General features: G+C 37.8%; 1 protein-coding gene and 1 pseudogene across 2 annotated transcripts; both read right to left on the reverse strand.

Moving 5' to 3' along the window:
* Positions 1-547: 547 nt before the first annotated feature.
* On the reverse strand, positions 548-1,623 carry LOC145779041 (uncharacterized; annotated as a pseudogene).
* A 1,997-nt stretch (positions 1,624-3,620) lies between these two features.
* LOC145778004 (uncharacterized) lies at positions 3,621-18,884 on the reverse strand. Of its 2 annotated transcripts, none has more exons than XM_082589386.1 (12): positions 18,687-18,884; positions 18,210-18,294; positions 17,172-17,251; positions 16,231-16,322; positions 14,694-14,873; positions 14,203-14,268; positions 12,149-12,300; positions 11,269-11,402; positions 10,610-10,678; positions 7,481-7,735; positions 7,016-7,255; positions 3,621-5,794 (listed from the first exon to the last, which is right to left on the reverse strand). In XM_082589386.1, exons 1-12 carry the CDS (start codon positions 18,699-18,701, stop codon positions 5,690-5,692), a joined length of 1,473 nt encoding a protein of 490 aa, XP_082445512.1. In that variant the 5' UTR covers positions 18,702-18,884; the 3' UTR covers positions 3,621-5,689. The 2 variants fall into 2 exon arrangements, with proteins under 2 accessions (XP_082445512.1, XP_082445511.1); XM_082589385.1 differs by having other exon boundaries at positions 12,149-12,306.
* Between the last annotated feature and the right edge of the window lie 6,838 nt (positions 18,885-25,722).

Below are 25,722 nucleotides of genomic sequence, written 5' to 3' on the forward strand. Positions count from 1 at the left end.
CTGTTGTTTCTCTGGCCAAGAAACTTTAGGTTAATTGCCTCTACCCAGTGATCGATTTCGAGTAATGGGTAGTACCAAATTTAAGTCATAAGTAGAGTCTTCGAGTAATGGGTAGTACCAAATTCGAGTAATGGGTAGTACAAAAGTAATGGGACAACCGGAAACAGACATTGCAGTCGGCTGCAGCGTGGGTCCAGGGCCGGATTAAGGTTTTCATGGACCTGGGGCTATTGGTAATCTGAGGCCTATATTTCATTCCCCTCATTGTACCAATCAGAATTAAAATGAAATAACAAAAATTATACCCGAAGTACAGTAGGCCTATTTACTTATTAAACTCATTCAAATGATATGTTTACTGGATTTAGACAAAGCAAAGCTGTTAATAACATCATCGGTGTCTATTTTTTCCAAAATTTTGTTTTCAATACAGAGGAATGCACTTTTTTCTGGCCTATGGATGAACGCAGTTGATTCTTTACTCTTTTAAGCACTGAAAATGAGCGCTCACCTGAACAATTAGAAATCATCAGACAAAGATACATTCTTAGTAGCCTACAACAAATACATTAGGAAATGCATACATAAACTCATTTTCATTGATGAATCTAAACATTCGAGTTTCTTTGCTGCATTCGCTGTTAAAATAGTGTTGTTTAAGCAGTGCAGAAAAATGAATCATCTCTTCAGGCAGTGATTCTTCCAGAATCTAGATCATCTGGATAATAGTGAAGCAATGTTTTAGCACTCTCTTCAATTTTACAGTTAGATATGGTGTTTAATTCCGCCAGAAACGAAAATCTTATTTGAAGACGATCGTATGCTGCAATTCGGGATTTCATACACAAAATAATTTGGTCAATGATTGGCAAATATGAGTCTACTTTGAATCTGCACGATGGATCTAGTGATGTGTCTTCAGATCCACCTTCGCTATCCAAGCATACTTTTCTTCTCTTCCTTCTTGAAATTTCTTCATTCAATATAATGATGACAGCCACTTAATACTCCCCCCAGGGTTACTCAACTAATCTTAACGAAGGTCCAGTTTGACAAGTTGTATATTTTTAGCGGTCCGGTGAACAAGTTATTTCACACGCAACCACGAAAGCTAAACTATTTTATCAAACCACTTTTTTAGGTAAAATGTAACTCGAATTAGATTTCTGAGAAAGTATTGGAGAGTTTGGGAGTCGAAGACCCCCAGCAACTAGGATAATCACAGTGGAAATTGCTTCCTCCCAGTAAAAATATGTTTAAAAAAAGCCCTGCAACGTGGCAAAAAGGGTATTCTTCCAAAAGCTCAAGGTCCACCATCAACCCCCAGAAGGTCCGGATTCGGACCGCGGTCCGCCAGTTGAGTAGCCCTGCTGTACCCTTTTCTTTGAGTTTTTGAAATTGGGATCTAAATTTTTGAACAAAGTTATGTAGACCCTGAAGCAGATTTGTTGCCTTATTCAAAGTAATTTTGCTATCCTGTAGCGCCCGACTAGTTTTATAAAACCGTTCCATTATGCAAGACCATAACTCAATTAAAATAATGGTTTCAAGCTTTTTCATTGACAAGATAAACCCCTTGGCTGTTTCTTTAGTCTGTGATTGTTCGTCATTGTCATCAGACATTGCTTTCAAGACTTGAAGAACTGCTTGATAACTTTTTCTTAGGGCATGTATAACGTCATATCGTGTGCCTCCCAACGTGTATCAGACAAAGGCTTAATTGTTGGCAAATGAGTTAAGAACCACTGGTTTACACAGTTAGCGTTCGTTCTATGATATTCGTCCTTTATTTTTTCGATCCTGATAATAAGCATGTCAGTTGCTCTTAGTAAGTTGTTATCGGTGGGCCTGGGGCTGCAGCCCCCGCCTTAATCCGGCCCTGCGTGGGTCAGGTGTACGTCGGAAGGCGTACACCGATGCATAGCGCTCAAGTCCGCTTTCCCGCAATGCAGGGTAAAGGTAATAAAACAAAACAAACTCATTTAATGAAAATTTGTAACTCAGACTACTTCTTCATCCGTTCAGTCGTTTTCGACTCTCGGTCACTCTATATGTCATCTTTCTCCACATCTCACGCAGCCTCCTTCAATTCATGCACTCCCATACCACTGTCATTTACAATTGTGTCAAGCCATCTTGTTTTTGGGCGCCCCCTTCCTCCTCTGACCAAACCAAGCATGATGTCTTTTTCCATTGATTTGCTTCTCATCATGTGGCCAAAATATGAAAGTTTCTGCCTGACGATTGTAGCTTCTAGGGATATGTCCGGTTTAATTTGTACGAGGATTTTCTCATTTGTTACTTTGGCTGTCCAAGGAACACGCAGTAACCTTCTCCAACACCAGAATTCAAATGCGTCAATCTTTCTTCTGTTCATTGTCCGTGTTTCGCATCCGTAAGTTGCAATTGGGAATACAATAGTTTTGATCAGCTCAGGCTACAGCAGCCCTAAACCAAGCTACAGGGTTCGTTTGATCATGACGCTTTTTGTAAAGCTTAGATCTTTATAAACCTTTGCCAAAACTACTGTAAATACATTTTGTGAGAAGCCGCCATGAAGGTTAATGTGTTTTACGGGTCGATGTTGGTGTAGTTTTTAAACCTACCACAAACCAAGATAAAAAAATCAATGAATAATCGAACTTTTAGAAAGCTGAAAAGACCACCAGTTAAGATTAACCCCAACCATGACGAGTTATAAACAACAGTCAAAAATTATAACCTTATCTTCATAGCAACATTAACCTACCGTATGTCTTTTAGATAGCCTACTCATGGGCCATGGCCACCTGGAGATGCGGCCTGATTTGTCACATTTTGATTACAGCTACTGCTTGACTGACATTTTTTGAGATGTTTTTACTTTTTGCGGTTTCCTAATGACATAAAACTTTTTTGTTGCCTTGGAGAAGCAATAGAAAATGAGAAAAAGTAAGTTGAAAAACGCAAAATCAGACTGTTATTGAAAAATTAACAGTCTGACTAAAATCTTCGAAACCAAATTTTCTTTGTTTTTCAACATGTGAGGATGTTAAAACCTATTGTGTCATCTGGGGAAAAGAGTAAAGAAAGCGTAAAAATATAATTTTTACAAAAATTTATTTAAACGTTCGCCCAAAGTTAGAAAAACCTGGAAATTTCTGCAAAATGTGACAAATCAGGCCGTATCTTTAGGTGGCCATGGCCTACTCTACTTTGTAGAAACACAAGCATACGTTGTGGCAGTTTTGTGTTTTTACTAAAATAAAATTGGTCCACGAGCCTTGTTAAGAAATGTCCTTTCATTGGCTTCCTAAGGTGTTGCGACCGTGCCAATTTTTAAACTAGTCGGCTTACTGTAATTGTCCAGTTTCGGTATCAAGCATGCCATAAAGTTTGCGTTTTTTTGGTTTCTACCTTTTTCTAGGCCTTTGCTATGTTTGGCATGTAGCCTATTGTTTTTGTTGTGATAGCCAGAAATAAAAACAAACCGAGCAAATTCTACTTCCTATTTTTCAGAGCTTTTGAGCGAAAGTACCGAATTGAACATAAAAGGTCAAGCAGACGAATTCGAGCGTTGAAATTGTTGCGACGTGCAATTACCGGAACAGTAGAAGCTTAACATTTTTGTCTAATTTTGTTATCACGATGGATCACGCATGCATCAACAAACAGAGTAATCCTGCATTAAAAAGCTATACTGTTGTCCTCATAACTCAAAGCCACACCTAAATATATCAACAATATCCGGATTAAGAAGTAATCCATAATGGCACCAAATGAAGGCTCACGCTGCGTACGTTGTACTATCATCTTTCGACGTTGACATTATGTAGATTTATGATAAAGTCGTGCCACACTGGCAACTTTTCATTGAAATCTGTCCATCCTGCGACGGTTTAGGCAGGTTATTCGAAAAGTCACAAGAATCATAACATCGCTCGGAGTCGTCCATAACAAGCCAGCCAAATTAATCTTTTTTGCATTGATTTGATGTCTGCAGACGTTGAACCAATGTAAAATGACAAGTTTTGCTGGATTGGTGAGCGGAAACTAGGTTTCTGTGAACTTAAAAATTTTCAAGTAACAAACGGAAATGTTGTGAGTAGCCACGCGTGGGCAGAGCTGTGTGGTTCAAACGAGGTAAAAAAGCACTTATACCAAACAAATCAGTTCTTTTTTACATTGATTCAACATCTGCACACGTTGAATTAACGTAAAAAAAGACTGATTTGTTGCAAAAGTTTGAGTTTCAAATATAAAGTTAGAAATCCGAGCAACAATTCGTTTTGATGTATAAAAATAATCGTGTATTTGAGAGCGGTCACGATAACAACACTACAGCCTTCTCAAGTAGTAAATTGTGCTAGTTTACGTTTATTCAACGTCAACAGGCGTTAGATGCACATAAACTAACAAATTTGTAACAGGCGTTGTTTTTCATCGAAAACTAGTAAAAAAAACTAAAGGCACATTCAACAACAACAACATACAAAAAGTACATCACTAAAAATTACATTTTCAAAAATAGCAGCAAATCTTTACCAACAACTAAGGCGAATAATACACTACAGTCAAGATTTACAAGAACGACGACACCTGCTATTGATTGTGACGCAATGACCTTTGAACTTTACGTCAGGAAATCTGACGCCTTCCAAATAGGCAAACGAGTAACATTGAGTAGATGTTTTGGTTAAATTATTACTTTTAACAATGTTTCTGCATTCCAGATTCTAATATGGGTAATGGGTATGGAAGAAGGGCAAACTTGTCAGAAACACAATATACTTTTAATTATGTTATTGTCTCGTACGTGAAAAATTACTTGACAAAACATACAAATAATTACGAAAAAAAACAAAAACGTTTCATTAAAACTAATTATAAACTACACGTTTGTGACAAAAAACAACAGACCTCTTATCAAGGAGGTAAACAACCAAACATGTTGCTATGCTGTTGTTTGTTTTCAAACAAATATATAACAAAGCTGTAGTAAGCAACATCCTGCACGCTTTTACCTCAGACCGCAAAATCCGTCATTTTTACATTGAATCAATGCAAAAATGACGGATTTTGCAGTATGCGTATTGTTGAGAAAATGCGGTAACTGCTTCAATCTCAATCTCCGATCGTTATTAAACTTAGGTTGATGAGAAAGTAGAGTTTTGTTGCATAAACGTTGTAATGGACTTTTAGACGTGATGAGTGAAAAAGGCAAAACGCCCTAAATATTTTCCACGTATTTATGAAAATGCCTGTCAGAAATTCTGTGTCATTGAAGAAAAATAAAGACTTTTGCTTGTCACATTTCATTAAAAGCGATCAAGCATAAGGGAAAACGTGGTGGAGTTCGTGCCACTCGAAACTTTGTCAGTATAAAGACAATACGCGCAACAAGTTGAGAAGAAATCTTATCAGCTGAAGAAACAAATTGACGGTGAAGTATCGTGTGAACTCACACATTAAGGTGAAAAACGGTCGATTTACTGTATGAGAATGAACTGAGAAAGAGTGTCATAATTTTGCATTAAAATCTCGTCTTCAGATGAAATGACCAATCTAAATGCAGCGCAAATTGAACTGAAATGCTTTTTGCTTTCGACAGTTTCACAAAAGGTCGTTGCTGAACAAAACATGCCACTGTATCCTTTCGATAAACTGTCATTCGAAAGGCATTTCAGTTTCATTGTGATTGAAGACGGTATTAGTCTGTGGAACGCACTTGCAAAGTTATTTTTTGCTGATTGTCCAAACACTCTTTCAATTTATCTTCCGTCATGCTCATTCTCTGTTCAAGGATGGACATGGTCTGAAAGTAACAAAAACATTTTACGTAAATAACTTAGCCAGCAAATCAGTCGTTTTTCTACATGGATTCAACGTCTGCCCACGTTAAGTCTTTGCAAAAAAGTTTGATTTCCAGGCCGAGCAACCATCAATGCAGTGGCCAGAGCAGTTATCTATAATCTAGTTCTAGATCGGGGGGTTCTTTTGAACCCGACTCGTGTCCGATATTGAATACTTAGTTGCAACCAAACTGCACGGTAGCGCTCGTCGAACTTGTCTTTGTTCTAACATTGGGACCGAGGTTCGCCTTCCACACCACAACTGACGATGTCCCCCCGGACGGCACTGAGAGGTTGCTAGATTGCAACCAGCCCTTGGTCTCATCATTCAAGACACGCAGACCTTCAGGTCCACCCCTGCTGACGTAAGATGGTGCAATCGTTGATGACGCGGGAGTTTCCATGGCAATTGCATTAACCGTTCTTCATCACTTGTTACCAGTAGTACAATTTTGGTAGAGAGGTGATTTTTTTAAACATAGACAATAGAACCTAACAACCAGACGGCATTTAACATAATAACATGAAAATAAACTAAAAATTACAAACGTTTTCGGCCATACTCATGTTAGCCATTTTCAAGTAACCAACTGACTGTTATTCTTCATAAATTGAAATTACAGATCTGATCTACATACACAAAAATCGAAAAAAGAAACGCATATGAATGAAACGGCAAGGCAGAGGAGAGGAAAAATCACATGACGCTTAATTGCCTAGAAAAAAAAACACAAAGCAATGACGCAATTACGTCATTGATTTGTGTTTTTTGCCGTCTGGTTCTTAGGTTTTATTGGTCTATGTTTCCAGTAGGAAGTTGAACGAAATTTACAGTAAAAAATCACATTCAGATGAAAACAATACCACTCAGATATTTTAGACTTTGTTCTTTCAGACCAAGCGTTCTCATCGTTTCTCATTCATTAAGGGTTTTAATGAACAAACACATGCAGTGAATTGTTTCACGACTACCAGCGCTGTTATTGCAGCATTGCAATAAATTCACATAAGTTTACATAATTGCAACGATTGTTCAAGGATTAAAGTCGTTAAATGGATTGAGATTTTTGAGTCACATCACGTCAGAGCATGGCCGGCTGTCTTGAAACACAACAAAATTTGATCAATGACGTCGTCAACAAACGAAAGCGTAAAAATGACCAAACAACTTGAGCACGGTTTACCTGCGTGAGCATGTCCAACTGACCGACAATCTGCTCCAATGTCGCGGCCAGCTTCGGGGGGACACTGCACTCTTCCAGGGGGGCAGTGATGCTTGTGGCGAACCTGTGGGTGTCGGCTTCTCGAGTAACCGGTTGTTGTTTCGTTGCTGCTGATTTTGGTGTTTGTGTTCGTTCCGCTAGGTATCGTCGCGAGCGCGACGCTTGGTCGGCTGACGTCAGGTGCAAATCTTCAAGACCACCCTGCAGAGAAAAATAACGCCTCTGAACCACAAGAAAACACAAAGTATGAGGTGATGTGAAGGCAAATGTGGTACCTGATTCCTTCACATTTATTTCGACAAGGATCAATTAGGTATTGAACAGGCGATTATACTGTACAAAAAGATTAGGATAAACATTTTGATACAGAACCGTGTCACATTCAATTAAATATCACATAAAATCACAGTTTTAAATAATACGTACAACCGGTTCAGAGAACATTGCTGGTGCTACGTCTGTGACGTGAGTGGGCGCAGAAGCGCGAACGTTCCGGATTTCAGCAGTTGGATCCAGCTTACGAAATGTTGGAGAAAACGTCTGGCCGCCATTCATCAGAATAGGCTTCGGCTCAGGTAGTGCTTCGTCTGCGAGGTTCTGAGGAAGATTTTGTGGCTGCGGTTTTGAAGTGAGCCGATCAGAGTGATCGGCTTGGTCGAAGTTGGTCTTCCATACTATGACCTACAAACAGTTGGTGAGGGATTAACTAATATTTATCAAGATATTAACTGCAGACAGGACGTCACTGTTTCGACCTTAAGGCCTCCTCAGTGAAGTAAACGTACACTAGACTTGAACGCCTTATTACTATATAAGTCAGTGGTTCCCAACCCTTTTAGTCAATATTCAAATCTAAATTCCCCCCCCCCCTATAAATTTAATTTGTTAAAAAGTCGTTTAGTGATATTTTAATCTATGTCTTGTAAGATAAACTAAACTTTCACTAGTAATAAGCTTTTTAGCCTGTAATATTCCTTTTCATAATAAAATAATTTAATTAATGAAGAACGTTGCTGAAAAGAAAATTAGATACAAAGACCAGCTGAAAGTCTCCCTTAACCATGCCAACATTGATATGGATTCATGGGAACAACTTGCTAGTGACAGATCACTCTGGAGAAAAAGAACTAGGGAAGGCACGAAAGAAAAAAAAAACAAGATACAAAAAGCCCATGAAAAACGAAACACTAGAAAAGAAAAGCTAAAACTACCACGTCCCCCACCTTCCATGCAATGTGGTTTTTACCCACGTCTTTTCCATCATAAACTGGGCCTCCAAAGCCACATATGACATCACCATCACCATACAAACCCAACTTCGATTTGAAAACGAAACCAATGCTCGGACATGAGCTGGAGCCAACGACATTCAAAATATAAGAGTAAATGCATTTAACAGTCTGTGTGAAGCTTGTGATTTTTTGGTTTCGACAACTCATAAATGTGGTGGAAGAATATTGGAAAGAGAATAACGAATATCCTTCTCCACGTCTAATCTGTTTCTCTGTTTTGTTCTCATCTGCAAAAGTTAAAAAACCTGATTTGCATAGATAAGTGGAAGCAAACGGAAGGATACTTCGAATAGCTTTCTCTGCCACTTTGGGGTAGGAATTACACATTAATGGTCAAAATCTAGTGGTTGATTTTTTCTCTGAATAAGTCTCTTATGCAAGAATCCGTTTTGAGTTCTAAAAATTCATTCTGCAATTTATCGGGAAGCTTTTCCATCAACAATGTGAATGAATTTCGTATTAAATCAAGCTCATCGTCACAAATTTCAGGAAAATATCGAACAAATTCCAGTTATAACGCTGTGAGATGTTGCAAAATCAATTATTTTTCCAGCTGCAAAAAAACTTGTTCTTTGCCGTCATCAACCAGCACCGATGATAATCCTTTAAATATGGTGACATGTTCAATTGTTCATTCTAACTTTTCTCTTTCAATTATCAAGCTTGCTGGTGAAAGCTTCCAAAGCATCTTTAGATGCTGAGCGGTACTGGCATCTGCTCCTGGAAGGGCTACCCAAGCCAGGCTGGTCGAAAGGCAGAGACCAGACAAAACGTAGTCCCCCCGCGACCAGGACAGCAGAACCTTCTAGTGCCTTAAGACAATCTCCTAATGACAGTGACATAAATAAATCATTATCTTCCAACCTGCTTTGAGCCAGCATGGGAACAGTTTGTAAATTCACATGGTATCAATATTTCAATGGCTCATGGACAGTTTTTTTTTTAAGGTTTGGTTTGGGTGACCGCTAGGTAGTTTTAAGAGACCGCAAGTGTTTCATTTAAATACCAAAAAATAGCCATAACTACATACAATCAACGCAACATAAAATAAATTATTCGACAAGGCACAGCTTAAATGATTGTGACAGCGACCAAACAGCCTGCCCAACACGGCCGCCAAACAAGTTTGCTGCACAATCAAACAAAGTGTGCTTGTTGGCTTCTGCTTGTTATGTTTCCACACATAAAAACTGATCATTATGCGCCATAAATCAGAAATAAACATTGACGAGTAATAGTATCGAAGGTGCACTGCTTTTATGAATAACTCTTTGATTCAGCTGTTAGCTGTACCTCCACTTATTCTTTTTTCCGGACGTGAACTATTGATCGTAAGCTATATTCGTATGATCGACAAGACATAGCGAGAAACAACCATTACTTTTCTACTGTAGTTGCAAGTCCAAATTTTGGGAAACCGCTGGAGAAATTTGGGGGACCGTTTCGGTCGCCCAAAACACCTTAAAAAAAACACTGCTCATAGATACAACCCATGTTGATGCGCAATCTGCTTCAAACGGAGATGGCGATTGAATATATACCGTATATTAGTGTTTTTTTTCTTGCTTTTCAGATTCAGTTTATTAAATGGACCAAACAAATCAACCAAATAAGCAAGGAATCTAATCCATCTGTCATCATTCAGCAATGAAACAAATTCCAATTTTATTTAAAGGTCAAAAATTAATTTAAGCTTGTCTCTGAGCTCAAACACTCGCTTGGTTACGTTTCTTCTTGAAAACCATCGAGTATTTGCATGAAATAAAAGTAGGCCGACGTGATGGTTTGCATCCATGTCAATGCACAGTTGCTTAAATGATCGGGAGTAAATTGCTCCTCCTGAACGCTCTAAAGCTCTGGTCTATAAGCCAACTTCCTAGGCTTAAACAGCTTTACAATCCTAAAATCAAATTCCCCCCTGAAAATTGCAAAATTTCCCCCTAGTGGGGAATTCCTCCCCGGTTGGGAACCACTGATATAAGTAATATTTATCAAGATATTATATGTGCTTAAAAGCATTTTTGTCGTGATTTGTTTGACTTCAGTAGCAAACTGCCAAGTCATGGTAACAGTGCGCTAAATATATACAGCATTTGGCAACATTGATGCATCATAATAATTGAAACATACGAGATTTTTGTTGCTGGCGATTTCAAGTTGGGAATAGCTATGGTTGGGTGCTCAATGCTCACCTAACAAAATTCGCTGGTTGCAAAAATTTGAATTTCAAGTTACAACTTCACGAAAGAAAGATTTCAAATACCTGCTCATCAGCGCCACCTGACGAAAAATACTCTCCGTTTCTTGAGAAGTTAACAGCAGTGACCGGTTCCTGTGTAAAATCAAAACAAGGTTATTCCTCAGCCAGCAAATCAGTCCTTTTTTTACATTGATTCATGCAAAGAAAGACTGATTTTCTGGCTGGGTCTCTTTCTTAACTTGTATGGCGATTTTAGGTTAGCAGCATGACAGGAAGAGAAATGAAAATTACAGTTAGCTGTGACCTCCTTTTTAAATAATTCTTCAAATTGTCTGCATTAAAGGCTGATCTTTAATGCCTGTGTTCGAGATACAACTCTGGAAAGCTATCTATTGTTTGAGTTATGAGCAATTCTAGCATGCAAAGTCCTATCGGAAATCTCTAAACTAGAGTTTCTCAACCGGGATGCTGGAATAAACTTTAGGGGTGCGGAGATGTGAACACATGACAGGATAACTAACCGCCCACTGCAAATCAACTATGTTGTAAACGACAACCTGCAAATTGTAGTTGGATGTTAACAATAGATTGAGGGTGATATATTTTTCAGACCTGTTTACAAAAATGCTGAGTCAGAAAAGGTTAAGAAACAATGCTCTCGATTCCTGTACCAACCAGTTCAAATTCAGCATGGCAAAAAATAAAAGAATGAAGCAAATAACCTGGTGGCCGTGCAGGGTGAAGAAGAGCCTCCCTTCCAGTAAGTCCAACACCTTCACTGTGCAATCGTTGGATGCAGTGATGAGGTAGTTCCCCGTGGGATGGAAGGCAAGCTGATTGACAGGTCCGCTGTGTACTGATGGGGGAAAGCAGGTAGGGGAAAATTCAAACGTTACGTCGAATAATCATCATATTTTGTTATTTTAGCCTAACATTAAACTTCGGTTGCCTTTTCTTCTTTATAACAATTTGAAGCAACTATTACAAAAGTCAAAGTGAAGTTGCATTAAGTATTGTTATTAATAAACTAGCATTCAAATGTACAGGGATAACAAAATGATTGTTTTTGCATACAACTTCAAACGTTTTGAGAAAGTACAATCGAGCCTGCAATAGGAATTGTTAAGAATAAAAAGAACAACAAAGCGCTTGATGACGATTATAGGGGCTGCTGAAGCTCAAACTAATCTCGAAACTTTGTGAATCTATATTATGAAACTGACGTGTTAATGGATGATTGTTCCGCAATTAAATTGCTAATTTATTCAACGTTTGACGACAATATGCAAATGAGAACTTCTCTAAGCGTATTCCTTTTTCAGCAACGTTTCAACCGAACTAGAGCGACAAAAAACTATAGTCAAAGTTTAACAAAAATAAAGCAAAAAAGTTATTTTTTTAACTAAACAAAAATGGCCTTAACAATGACAAACATACTTAACAAGTTTCATTGAAGCAACAAAACACATCCCAGACAGCAAGATCCGTCTTTTTTACATTGATTCAACGTCTGCAGACGTTGAATCAATGTAAAAATGGCGGATGTTGCTGTCTGGGATGCAAACGACAAGACTTGGTTAATAATGGTTATGAGCTTTTTACCTTGGTAATGTTGTAACAGTTTATTGGTTCTCACGTCCCAGATTTTGACCGTCGCATCCGTGCTGGCGGCTGCAATGCAGGTGCCACTGGGATGGAACTCAACGTGGTTGACAAAGCCTCCGTGTTGGAAGAAAGTGTGAACGCACTCCCGACTGTTCCTAAGAATAAAGAAAAAATTGAAAAGAGACTACCGTACCTGTACACATAGGTTGACTCGGTAAAGGTGGTCCCATACTCAGTTCCTCAGCTTCGAGCCATGAGAAGATGAGGTCCTCACTACACTAATCCTTCATCACTAACGAAAGTAGGGCTGCCGGTGCCTTTCTGTCCGCAGCTTTTTCATCAGCAACTACGTACACTCAATTAGTTACACCATGGTTAGAGGAGAGCGGTGTTTATCAACAACCATCTTAAGCCGGGAATCGAACCAGGTTCGCATTCTTGGAAAGCCAACGTCTTATCCGCTGTGCCATGTAATAACGATAAAACAATACCGTGAGCACAAACGGTCGTTTATACGTCGTTTCAACGTTTAACGAGGGGTGGGTAACGTCTAACGACGTCAAGCCCGCAACCAGGGGGGGGGGCATTGGGGGCATTTGCCCCCCCCCGAAATTTTTTGAAAATTTTTTAAGCGTTTTATGCAGTATGAAATGTAGGCCCTACTATACGTCGTACACGTACAGCCATACTGTAGGGTACCCGGACATTTTGTCGAAAGGACATTTTGCCGAAAGACATTTTGCCGAATAGACATTTTTTCGAAACTCATTTTGCCGAAAGACTAATTGCCGAAAGGACTAAATGCCGATTAGACAAATTGGCGAAATTATAGAATTCGGTAATTAGTCCTGTCGGCAAAATGTCCTTTCGGCAAAATGTCCGTGCACGTACTGTGGAGTGTAGACTATCGAAACCGAAAGTAGGCTACGCTGGTTGGAAGCTATGCTAACAATTTTGTTCGATAAATTAGGCTGGCATCCTCATTATCTGTTTCGTTAGCGTATACATAATGTCAACATCCATCATCATCATTACCATAAAAAGCGTTTAAAAACAACTAAATAATTCGAAATCAAAAGCAGCTGCGATAGCGTGGTGAATAAGCTACTCAGTTGGGCTTAGGCATTTGTAAATCTGATTTTAAATGAATTCTTGAAAGTGAAAGGCCAGCAAGTGCGATTGATGCGGACGCGGTGTCAGCAATAGAATCCCAAAAAGAGTTTTATCCAAACATTTACAAACTCTTGATAATTTTGGCTACACTTCCAGTCACAACTGCTTCTGCAGAAGGAACATTTAGCTGTCTACGACGCTTGAAAAGTTACCTTAGAAGCACTATGGGGCAGGACAGGCTTTCTGGACTAGCTCGCATGCAAATCCGTCGTAGCCTACTCGAATTCCAAGCGCGGAATTGGTGTTAAACGAACTTGCCAAATCAAGTAGAAAGTTAGACATTATGCTCTAAATTAAAATGTCATTTTGCATTTGCAAAGTCAACTTCTTTGGGCCTACAAACATAAAAACTTGTTGAGCCAACAAAATGTTTCAGGATTGTAATTTGTAATTACCGTGTTGAGTTTATTCATATGTATCTGTTTGTTTATGTAGATGTAAATATATGTTATTGATTAATTTATGACTCCAGTCGTGCCAATGCAGTTCGTAGCCTACAGATGTTGTATTTTATTTGTAACCGACTGAACACATTACTGTGATATCGTAATTTTCTTCCTTGGGTAGTCATAGCTAAATGAGAAAAGGTTACAAAGGCTAGTTTCCTTTAATGCTGTACTAAACAAAAACGTGATTGACATAAGTTATGACCACTGAACCGTAGCATGGTAGTGCCACACACTCTATCAATGGGCGTGGACATTAACATAAAACTGTCACAATGCATCATTTTAATGTTTGTTCTTTGATAAAAATTAAATGCCCCCCCCGAAAATATTTGCTGGTTGCGCCTGAACGACGTTGAAACGATGTAAAAACGTAACGTTTGATGGCTAGGTTGTGTTGCAGCAGATTTGAGAAACAACACCACGGCATACCTGTCCCACAACTTGACTGTCTTATCGTCACTTCCTGATATTATCAAGCGGTTGTCGGGTGAGAATCTGAATGGCAAAGAAGAGTGAATAATGGTGGTAAGCTAGGTTTATTGGCATTAAGTCACACCTCAGCCAGCAAATCAGTCGCTTTTTGCATTGATTGAACGTCTGCAGACGTTGAATCAATGTAAAAAACGAATGATTTACTGTCTGGGATAATTCAACATCAATATTATTTGTTTTGGCGATTACATTGGCTATATATATTTTTAAATCTTAAAAATCCAAGTAACTAAGCAATTTTTGGTAAAAAACTACTGTACTGTATAATGTATATCTTATCTAATAAAACACCATATAATTCTGGAAACATCACTGCAACACTGCAGGTATTTATCAATTTGGTTGTAACGCAATTCAAACCAATAATAATAGATTTCTGGTAAACGTAACCTCACACAAGTCCAACAAACAGTTGAGAATGTACTTACTTTGCACAGCGAACCCAATTCATGTGTTGATTTAAAGAAAACTGAAACTTTTGTCTGTGCACGGACCAGAGTTTAATCGTCTTGTCATCAGACGCAGTAAGTAGATTCACACCGTCACTGGAGAAGTTGACGCTCCGCACGGTGGCAGTGTGGGCCTTGAACACGGTGGACTCGCCTTTGCTGGTATTGAAAATGGAGATATTAAAACACGTCATTTGAAACATATTGATAAAATAAAATGTATAACATTTTACCTGTTTTAGCCCCCTGAAGAAGTCAGTCGTGTCTGTATGACGAAACGTCGGAATTAACGCAGATTATCACCTCACACATTTTGTGGTAGTTTAGCTTAGTTTACAGCAGAAGAACGTATCATGTTAGTAAATTAAATGCCTGATGAATGGGTCTGCTACTATTCGGTGGGTTCCTAACCCCTAACCCTAAAACGGCAAATGATAATTAGGCTACGGTACCCGATAATTTAAAAAAAAATTTGAAAAATTCCCCGTTAAGGGATTGGACTCACCGAATCGGACTCACCGAATCGGACACACCGAATCGGACACACCGAATCGGACTCACCGAAACGGACTCACCGAATCGGACTCACCGAATCGGACTCACCGAATCGGACTCACCGAAACGGACTCACCGAATCGGACTCACCGAATCGGACTCACCGAATCGGACTCACCGAAACGGACTCACCGAATCGGACTCACCGAATCGGACACACCGAATCGGACTCACCGAAACGGACTCACCGAATCGGACCATTCCGCTGATGAACAGCCTCATTCAATTTTTTGCATTATTTTGTATAGGTCATTATTATTATTATTGTAAAGCGCCCCAGTGCTTGATAGCCTTTTTGAGTTCAGCCTCAACTGTTTTGAATTTTATTGTTTATTGAAGTTTTGTGCAGCAGACTCTAAGAAACAGAATGATGTCATGTTTATTTGTAACAAAGTTTCTATTGTTATAGTTTCGTTATCCAAGCAATTTCGTTTGTCATGCGATGGTTAGGAAACGCCCGAGTATCCAAGAATGCGGAAGCATTTAGTCACAGTACGTGGCCTTGCATCATCTCTGTTGTGCTCGTTGGTTTCTCATAGACCTATGAGAGCGACTTCTCCATTTTGGCAAATAAAAACTTGACACGACCAGTAGATTACAATAAGACTATTCAGCTACAGCAGGCTACTACGACAACAATATATTTAAAGACTACAGGGATTAATTTGAATGCGAAGTGACAGTTTGGTGACCAAAACAGTTTAGTTAAACATATTGTCAGACTTGCAGTTGTGCCACCAATGGCCTATATTATCATCTTCCACGAAGACAAAGCTGCTATAATGTAAAAACTTTTCAGCAATCGTGCAATAAAAAGTGAAAGAAATTTGTTAAAAAGATATATTGCTGCTTAATGTGACATTTCTTCTTCAAAAGCCAATGCGTGACGTAGCGATCTTTAAACTAATGAACAGAGCCTTTCCTCAATGATCACTGATTAAAAAACAAAAGCTTTACTTACACGCTTGGTATCCAAAGCCTCACAGTTTTGTCTCTCGACGCAGACGCAACCAGGTGGCCTGAAGGTGAGAATTGCACCGATAAGACGGCATCCTGCAATAAAGGCAGTTATTTTACACTATTATAATGAGATATGATATAACTTTCGGAGAGAAGTTATTTGTCTTTTCTAGAAGCAAACCATCGGCACAAAATTAACTGGAAAGAAGCAGCAAAAGAAACTTGAAATGTCTGTTTTTCGGTGTGACACTGCGCCTTCGTAAGCAAAATTACTTAGAACAAACAAAGAAAAAAAGTTAGCAACAAGTAGTTGCAGTGAAGAACACAACATTAAATACTGAATTTAATGAAACGTTGCAGTTTCATCATCCACTAAGATGTGCAAGCAAACTATAAAGCCTACTCCAGTCAGCAAAAATCCGTCATTTTTACATGGCGGATTTTACCGTCTAGGAAAGAGAAGTTGTCTGTGTTTGAAAAGGCTGAACAAGTGTAGTAAAGATGGAATAGATAAGACCAGCGATAACATGAGTTAGGTTATTACATCAAAATTGTGATTTACGAAACAAGAAATAAACGTAGGCTAATCAATATAAACTGAACAAAACATATTCCACTGCAGCGTGGTGCTGCACCAAAATCGATTGGAATTATATTTCGATTTTGTTGAGCAGTATTTTAAATAATGTTATTATCTCAATGACTTCGTTAATGATCACTCGCTCATGGAACTATCACGTGAGTTTAAGTTCAACAAGATATGCACATTTACCATTAACAAGGTAGATAGCTGACTACTGTAGTGATTACTTTGTAAAACTTTTCTTCTATCTGAAGCAATTGTTTGACACAACAACAAGTATGATGAATTTAGCACAGAAAACTTGAAATTACTTAAAACCTTTAAAGCTGAAAAATTTACTTTTATTCGAAATCTTTTACCTTATGACCAACAAATCTGTATGATCTCATATTCGGTTTGAAGTTCCACACCATCAGACAGGAATCCATCGAGCCAGTTGCTGAAAAAATTAAAGCACTAAAATAAAAATACACCAAAAAAATTATTGCACATCTCTGGTTGTTACCCACAATTACTTTAAGCATCATACCATATGCATTACACAAGAGATTCAGTTAATTCCGTGTTAAAAAACACCATCTTGATTCTTGGGAGAGAAAACTAAGATCATTTATTAGCAGCATATTTTTGCAAATAAAAATGCAGTTGAGTCCTCCAAATTAGGTCTAAACGGGTCTGCCGACTATGGATGTGTAGCCTAAATAATCCAGTGCACAGATTTGTATCAGAATAGAGATATTCATTAGGCCAAACAGAGATACTAATAGAGATAATATTAATGGATTATATAATTAATAAAGATTTTAATAGAAGTATCGTAAGGCCTAATATGCTTAACCAACAATGCAATAACTGTTTTTAATTGACGATTATTTAGTGTGTTCTTTGCATTAATGGGGGTGTATTTACATTGTTTTTGCTTGAATACATTACTTCAACTTTTTTTTTTAAAATACAAATAATGTACGGTAGGTAAAAACCAATAATTTGGGTCATTTTTTTTGAAGATCTTTTAAATTAAAGACCTTTTAAAGGAATCTAAATTATTAATGTCCGTTTATTGGAAATTTGTAATTAACAACAAAGCTTTTTTGACAAAAATTATATTGAAACCATGATTCCAAGTTAAAAAATAAAGCCGAGTTGAAAAACTAAAAAGTGGATACCTGAAATTCAAGAGGAAATAAAAATCGTTAACACAAAAATCAAGTCTATATTAAAATTAATCGTGATGATTGATATCGACTATATTTGACTAAAATAAAACAAGTTTGCATGTGACAATTTCCAAACAAGAGTTTTCCTTGAGAAAGTTCATACGTAAAAAATGATTTACAAAAAATAGAAAAATGAAAGGTGTATGAATACAATCAATTGAACTGCTAATGTTTACTCACCCAACTGTTTCATGTTTGGGTTGAAGTCACAGCTTGTCACTGTGTCTCGGTGACCTTTGAACTGTCGCTCCAATGTTGGATCATCCTGGAATTTGTTAAAATATTGATAAAAAAAGTTGGATAATAATATATGTGCAGCATAATGTAGGTTACCAGTATATGCAGTATAATAGCAGTTTTAACATTCAGTAGGACATGCAATATAATGTAATTTTAAACACTTTATATCGCAATTTAAAACCACAGAAATGACAAACATACTTGCAACAGCAGTTTTGATTGAACAAAGAAAAACACAATATATGTAACCGGTATATACCTCATTTGACAAAAGCTTCAATGTCTTTTGCAAATATGATAATACATGTAACATTAATACAATGAAAATTACAATCTCTTTTCTCCAAATAGAAAATAGCCCCTTACAAGTATGATACTAAGTAGATTCACAAATATATATATTATACGTATACTTACTAATAACGAAGCCATTCTTTGTTGTTATGTGATGTCAACAATTCAATTTTTGATAATTGCTTGTAGAACAAAATACACAATACTTCAAACCACCCCTTCTAACCATTGACCGCAAGCCAAACTTTAAATAAGCTATAAATTGGGATGACCGCAGAAGCTAAGAGGAATAAATTAAACTAGAAGTAGCCTAAGCGTTAAATTGTCTAAAAGCAAAAAATGCAGAATTAGATAATTGATATCACTGACATAACATGTCGTTTGCATGTTTTAGACATGAACTTCTTCCCATACTGATCAACTAATAAGATATGAAGTTGTAACCAAAGTCCAGTTTTGTGCATACAGTACAATTATAAGCAGAGATTACAACAAACGTATAGGTTCGATTATAGTTCCATGACGTCATTTGAGAATGACTTTATGCACAAAAGCGTATATTTTTATTGCCCATCATAATAACACAAACTTGGTACCAATGAAATGGAAAAATAACTTTTGCCTGTTGATCTGCTGTTGTCTATGAATTGTTCCATCCACTTCTCATGACACTAGAAGGGCGGTAGTTGGTACCGCGTTAAACATGCGGTTCTTTTTAAAATGGCAGAAAGTTTTGTAGTGCATCTGGTACACTTAGCTACACAAGACAGTTAGCAAGTGTTATGTAGAACATATTTAAAGAATACTTGTTTGAAAAGACAGTTGAAAGGTTACCAGTTTAGGGTGCAACCTAATTCGTACCATGAACAATTTGTACCGTCAGTTCGTACCTTGAAAAGATCGAGAGAAAAAATAAAAAAGCCGAAGTCGCTGATTGCAGTTTCCGCAAGGTTAGGGTCTCGGAGTATCGGTTAGGTATCTATAGTTAGGGTTACTTAGGGTATCGGTATCCGCAAACAAACAAACTGAAAAGATCGAGAGAAAAAATAGAACATTGCTAATCGCAGTTTCCGTTTTTCTGCAGTTTCCGCAAATATTTTAAAAGGGTTAGGGTTGATCGGAGTTTCCACAAACATTTTAAAAGGGTTAGGGTGTTTCCGCAAACAAACAAACTGAAAAGATTAAGAGAAAAAAATAAAACCAAGCCGAAGTCGCTGATCGCAGTTTCCGCAAACATTTTAAAATTTCCGGTAATGATCCTGAGAATTTGTCGAAGTGGCTAATCACAGTTTCTGCAAACATTTTAAAAGGGTTAGAGTTGATCGAAGTTTCCGCAAACATTTTAAAAGGGTTAAGGGTTGATTAGGGATGGAAAACTCAGAATACCGAATCCAGAAGGATTCAGATCCTAAACTATCCGAATTCAAAATTGCAATAAAACCGGGTAATAAGATTCGGTTTTAAAGATATGCATAAGTCTTGCAATTGTGCAAGCTGTCAGCTTGAGACAGTGAACTGAAAAAAAGTGTGGTTTACTTATTTTTTCTTTGCACTGACACCATCCGCACTTTCAAAAACATTTTGCACGCGTTGTGTGCGCACGGCGCATGCAACCCTACGTCACTCGCTCGCATGAGCAAAGAAACAAAGCGCGCAATTTTCTTCACGTTTTGTACACATGCACAATCGTACAACGTTTTTTTCAATCTCCATGCGTATGGGACAGTTTGACTGGTGGCGTAATAACATTGAGCAGATGCCCCTGCTTACAGTCTTCAAAATTAGCATATTTTTACTTCAGCAAAAACGTTGCCGAGGCTAAACGGCAAAAGTTGAAGTTGGCTCGGCAATTGCTGTGAACGTTTATTACGAAAAAATTGTACCAAAACATGTAAACGAGAAGTGAAAAATATATATACGGTACTAGAGTAGTTCTATCACAACCGCACTGTTTGATTTGTTGTGATGTCAGAATACCAGAAGTAGCGTTAAAGCGAGCAACGCGATACGCACGCTGTTACACTTACAGTAATTCACGTGAAACAACTCACGGAGGAAAAGTAAGTTAATTTTGGGTTGATTCAACGTTCGAGTCAGCACAAATCGATTTAATTTTCCTGGCGGGTTATATTGCGTAACAACAATGCCCAATAAGATTTTACGTTTGTTTTACATTAATTCGGCATCTAGTGAAGTTGAATTATCATAAAATAACGTTAATTGCTCAACGAAGTACCAGTAACAAATTATTAGCTCCCTGCGAGAAGATTGCCTCGATTTACGTATAAGCTATCATAATTTCGGCACAATTGGGATACTGCGGGGTCATTCCATGCCAAGCGTCCTAGACCTATCAGTTTGACCCTCTTCGATTTTCCTCAAACTTGGTCAGAATGTTATTTGGCATGATTTAGCCATGTATTACAAATTTTAGCTCAGTATATATCTATTATAGTTTTGGAAATACGATGCTTTAAAGATTTAGGTACCCCCTAAACTTTTCCGCATGCGATTTTTTGGACCATTTTCAATTAACCATATCTTTTGCTCCGAAGGTTATATAAAGCTTATTTTTGGTAAAATGATTCACTTTTAGCCATATTACATGATTGCATTGTCAAAATACGATCAATTTGCAGCATAATGGAGTAATCAAGCCTCAAAGTACCCCTTTTCTTCACCAAAAACAAATTTTGTGCCATATTTGGAAGTCTGTAACTTTTTTATGAAAAATAGGACGGTTATTATGTTTATCATGAATGTTCTTTCCCTACCGGACAATAACTTCACCAAGTTTGATAAGTAACATCATATTTATTAGAAAGTTACAATGGATCAAAATATGCACTAAAAGCAAAAAAGCCAAAATAACGCCATCTTGTGGTATAAAAATACCCCCGTAACAAGGTGTTTACAAAATAATCTTTTTAACCTGTTGAAGAACATTACCCAAGGAATTTGAGTGCAAAGTTTTGACTTTGTCACTCAACCATTTAAGCAGTTGAAGTGAAGGTGTAAAAAATAACTGTAGAGACAAAGCTACTGTTCTAAGCCATTTGGAACCATTTTTATTGAATTCAGCGCCCCTGTAAACCCCCAAATAGCAATTTTCCCCACTCCTCTACCATCCATATAAGAAATATACTTAAAAATCACTCATGCGTAACCAGGATTTGCACCTCGTGTGGCCAAATTGCAATCCTCAATATCTCGAGAACCGAAGGTCATAGAACGCTAATTTTTTTTAAAAGAGTTGTCTCAATGAGCTCTATCTGAACACAAGATATCATAAAATTCTGGAACCATGGATGTACTAATATTTTTTCCCCTAAATTTAGTATGGAATGACTCCTCTGCAAATAAGCCAATTTTTTATTATGGAGATGTAAAAATTGACCCCTAACTTACCCTTTATTAGTTGAGTGACGAAGTTAAAACTTTGTATATAAGTTCCTTAGATAATATTCTTCAACAGGTAAAAAAGATTATTTTGTAAATACCTTGTTACGGGGGTATTTTTATACCACAAGATGGCGTTATTTTGGCTTTTTTGCTTTTAGTGCATATTTTGATCCATTGCAACTTTCTAATATATGTAGTGTTACTTATCAAACTTGGTGAAGTTATTGTCCGGTAGGGAAAGAACATTCATGATATATAAATATAATAACCATCCTACTTTTCATATAAAAGTTACAGACTTTCAAATATTGCACAAAATTTGTTTTTGGTGAAGAAAAGAGCTACTTTGAGGCTTGATTACTCCACTATGCTGCAAATTAATTGCATTTTGACAATGCAATCCTGTAATATAGCTAAAAGTGAACCATTTTACCAAAAATAAACTTTATATAACCTCTGGAGCAAAAGATATGGTTAATTGAAAATGGTCCAAAAAACCGAATACGGAAAAGTTTAGGGGGTACCTAAAACTTTATAGCATCATATTTTCAAAACTATAATAGATGTTGAGCTAAAATTTGTAATGCATGGCTAAATCATGCCAAATAACATTTTGACAAAGTTTGAGCAAAATCGAAGAGGGTCAAACTGGGATCTTTATGATTTTCAGGACGTTTGGCATGGAATGACCCTGCGAGCAACACAAAGTCTGTTTGATAAAGAACTAGTTGTCAGAATCATCAGATACTGTATCGGAGGATGAGGTTGTAGCGTCATCACTGAAATCAGAAACATCAAGAGGCTCATCTCTTGGCTGTAGGCCTACATCTACACTGTCTTCGTCGTTCGCAATGAAGCGTCCACGTTTTGCGGCTTTTGTGCTTTGATACCCATCCACATTCCACAATGCCTCTTTCGCAGAGCTCCATCAGGGTGTTGACTACGGAACAAATCTATGGCTGTGGCATAACGACTGGGAGGAATGTCTAACCCTAACCTTACAAGTACTCGTGTGGCCTCTGCATTTTTATTGCCGACACTAATGCGCCATTCATGCATCTGCGTCGGCAACCGCCGGCTAATTTCGAAGACTGTTGCTAAAGGAGTTGGCTCTGAAATATCTCGGCATACCTGTCACAACAGCATCTTTTGAGTGATGCTTTCCACTGGGCTTGACGGCAACTAAGCTGCGCTCCCGTTTGACTGGCAGTTATTTGGAATGCCTTAATGTGTTGCACTGCAACAAACATTTCCTTTGATTGTGTTGCTTTTGTGTCTAAAATTGCAAATAAACATTGCATGAAATTTTTTTATTTTTTGCGTTGCTGGAACCTGGAAGGTCATAGGATTCGGTATTCTGGATTCGATTTAGTATTCCGAAATAATTCTGGAATAGTGAATTATTCTGAATTGGCCATCCCTAGGGTTGATTGGAGTTTCCGCAAACATTTTAAAATTTCTGGTAATGATCCTAAGAGTTTTTGTTTGTTTGCAGAAAGTTTTAAAATGTTTGCGGAAACTGTAATGACCGACTTCGGCTTTTTTATTTTTTTCTCTCAATCTTTTCAAGGTACGAACTGACGGTACAAATTGTTCATAGTACGAATTAGGTTGCATCCGTTGCAAATACGCACATCGATCCTATATATTTGAAAAACATAGAAAACAATTTTATTCAGAAAACTTTGCATGAAAGAGCAACGATTTAGGTTGCCGCTTATTGTGACAACATAAAGTACAACATTTGCCGCATAAAAAACAGGTGAAAGCAGTAAAAAACAATTGGAATCAAGTTAGCTAAAAAAAGGTGTCTCAAACCAAGGCCCTATCGAACTTGGCACACAGGCTCTGCATCTGGTTTTTTTTTTCGCTGAGACTTTTCGGTCATTGGTCCGAAATAACTTGAAAAAATTCGGTCATTTTTTATTTATTTTGGTCATTTTTAGTCATTTTTGGTCATATATATGTTATATTTATTTTTCAAAATATATTTTTTCGGACATTTTGACCGAATTGACTATATTTTTTTCGGACATTTTGCTAAAAAATCGGTCAATGACCGAAAAATGACCCAAAAAAAAAAACCCAGCTCTGCATTGATGTGTCAAAATTAAGAAAATAACCAATAAAAATATTATCAAGTCAGTTTTTTTGGTTGTGGAAAAACTAAAAAAGAAAAACAACAATACACAAGATGCATGCTCACGTGACAAGGGCACCATAACTATCATATATGGTAACAATAGCCACCATGGTGTACATGAAGGCACTCGTAGAATATTAAGCAATTACATATATAAATACTAATTACGTAGTGTTCAAACTAAGAATAATTTATGCTGTGCAGTAAAGTTTCAGTAGGTCTAGGATTATTGCTGTTCCATTAAAATTTAGTCATGCCAGAAATATGAAACAAAATAAATAGGAAGTGGCTGCGTTTACGGCGCCGTAAATACAGCCGTTCCATGCCTTTTTTCTAGTCTTTACGTCGCTTTTAGTGCGCATGCGCGCTGTTGCTGAAAAAAGCTGGATATATGTACAACTAAATTCAACTGTTTTCACCAAGTGATTCAGTGGCGCATGCGGTCTGCGTCTGATTCTTACTCACAAGGATATGAGTTCGATACTTCCAAGAGGTGTGCTTTTTTTTAAGCTAAATCCTAACCTAAGGTTTAACCAACTAAGGTCTGCGTGTCATGGATGACGAAACCAAAGACTGGCTGCTCTCTAGTAGCCTTCCAGTGTAGTCCGAGAACATCGTGAATCTGGGGTGGTAAAAGGACAGACCCTCGGCCCCAGAGGCTCACACGACGATGACACCATATTTTAAACTGATTGTCCTGCTTTATAATAATAATCGGGTTTTCATTTGCGCCCATTGCGATAACATACAGTAGCCTACACTGCGATCACAGATGCGATACAACAGGCAACAGGAAGCAGCGAAGTGATATTTAGTCTTCGAGTCATCTGTTCCCCTTATTTTGGCTTGCCATTAAGTGTCTTTACCGAGACACAGCCGCGTCCTTTCAAACGCCGCGCAGACGTTCTCACCACTCGGCTATCTGGTATCATGCACAGTATAACGTCCGCGTTTTGTCGCTTCTACCTTTTTCTAGATCTCTGCTATGTTTGTCATATACTGTTTTTTCGTTGTGATGCGCAGCCTAACGATTGAGTCACTTCAGGTGAGAATTTAGCTTAAAAAAAGCACACCTCTTGGAAGTATCGAACTCATATCCTTGGGAGTACGAATCTGACGCAGACCGCATGCGCCACTGAATCACTTGGTGAAAACAGTTAATTTAGTTATATATCCATCTTTTTTCAGCAACAACGCGCATGCGCACTAAAAGCGACGTAAAGACTAGAAAAAAGGCATGGAACGTCTGTATTTACGGCGCCGTAAACGCAGCCACTTCCAAATAAATACCTACAAATCAGATTTAATGTGTCCTGTTCGATCACATTAGACACAGCCTGTCAATTAACATTACTTCTAGATTTAAGCTGCATCAGTCAAAACTTAAAAGCAGTTGCAGCAATAACTGCAGAGCAACAAACATACCGGTAAGGTTTATGATTAAACAATGCTTGTTTACGTCAGAAGTGGCGAGATTCAAGTTATTTTGATTGAATTTTTATCCTCGGACTGGGAAAACTTCTTTGAGAACTTAATATGGTAGTTTTGCATACTTGTAAAGGCTTTGAACCACTGACGCAGGCCCGGTCACCGAGATTGACAGACTGAAGTTTC

This window comes from Aplidium turbinatum, chromosome 10 (genome assembly GCF_918807975.1).
Source record: "Aplidium turbinatum chromosome 10, kaAplTurb1.1, whole genome shotgun sequence".
NCBI lineage: Eukaryota > Metazoa > Chordata > Ascidiacea > Aplousobranchia > Polyclinidae > Aplidium > Aplidium turbinatum.

Excerpts from the sequence above, each read along its gene's own strand:
- LOC145778004 (XM_082589385.1), bottom strand. Across the intron at positions 16,323-17,171 it reads ACAGATTTGTTGGTCATAAG|GATGCCGTCTTATCGGTGCA; the intron begins GTAAAAGATTTC and ends CCTTTATTGCAG. Across the intron at positions 14,269-14,693 it reads AATTGGGTTCGCTGTGCAAA|ATTCTCACCCGACAACCGCT; the intron begins GTAAGTACATTC and ends TTTGCCATTCAG.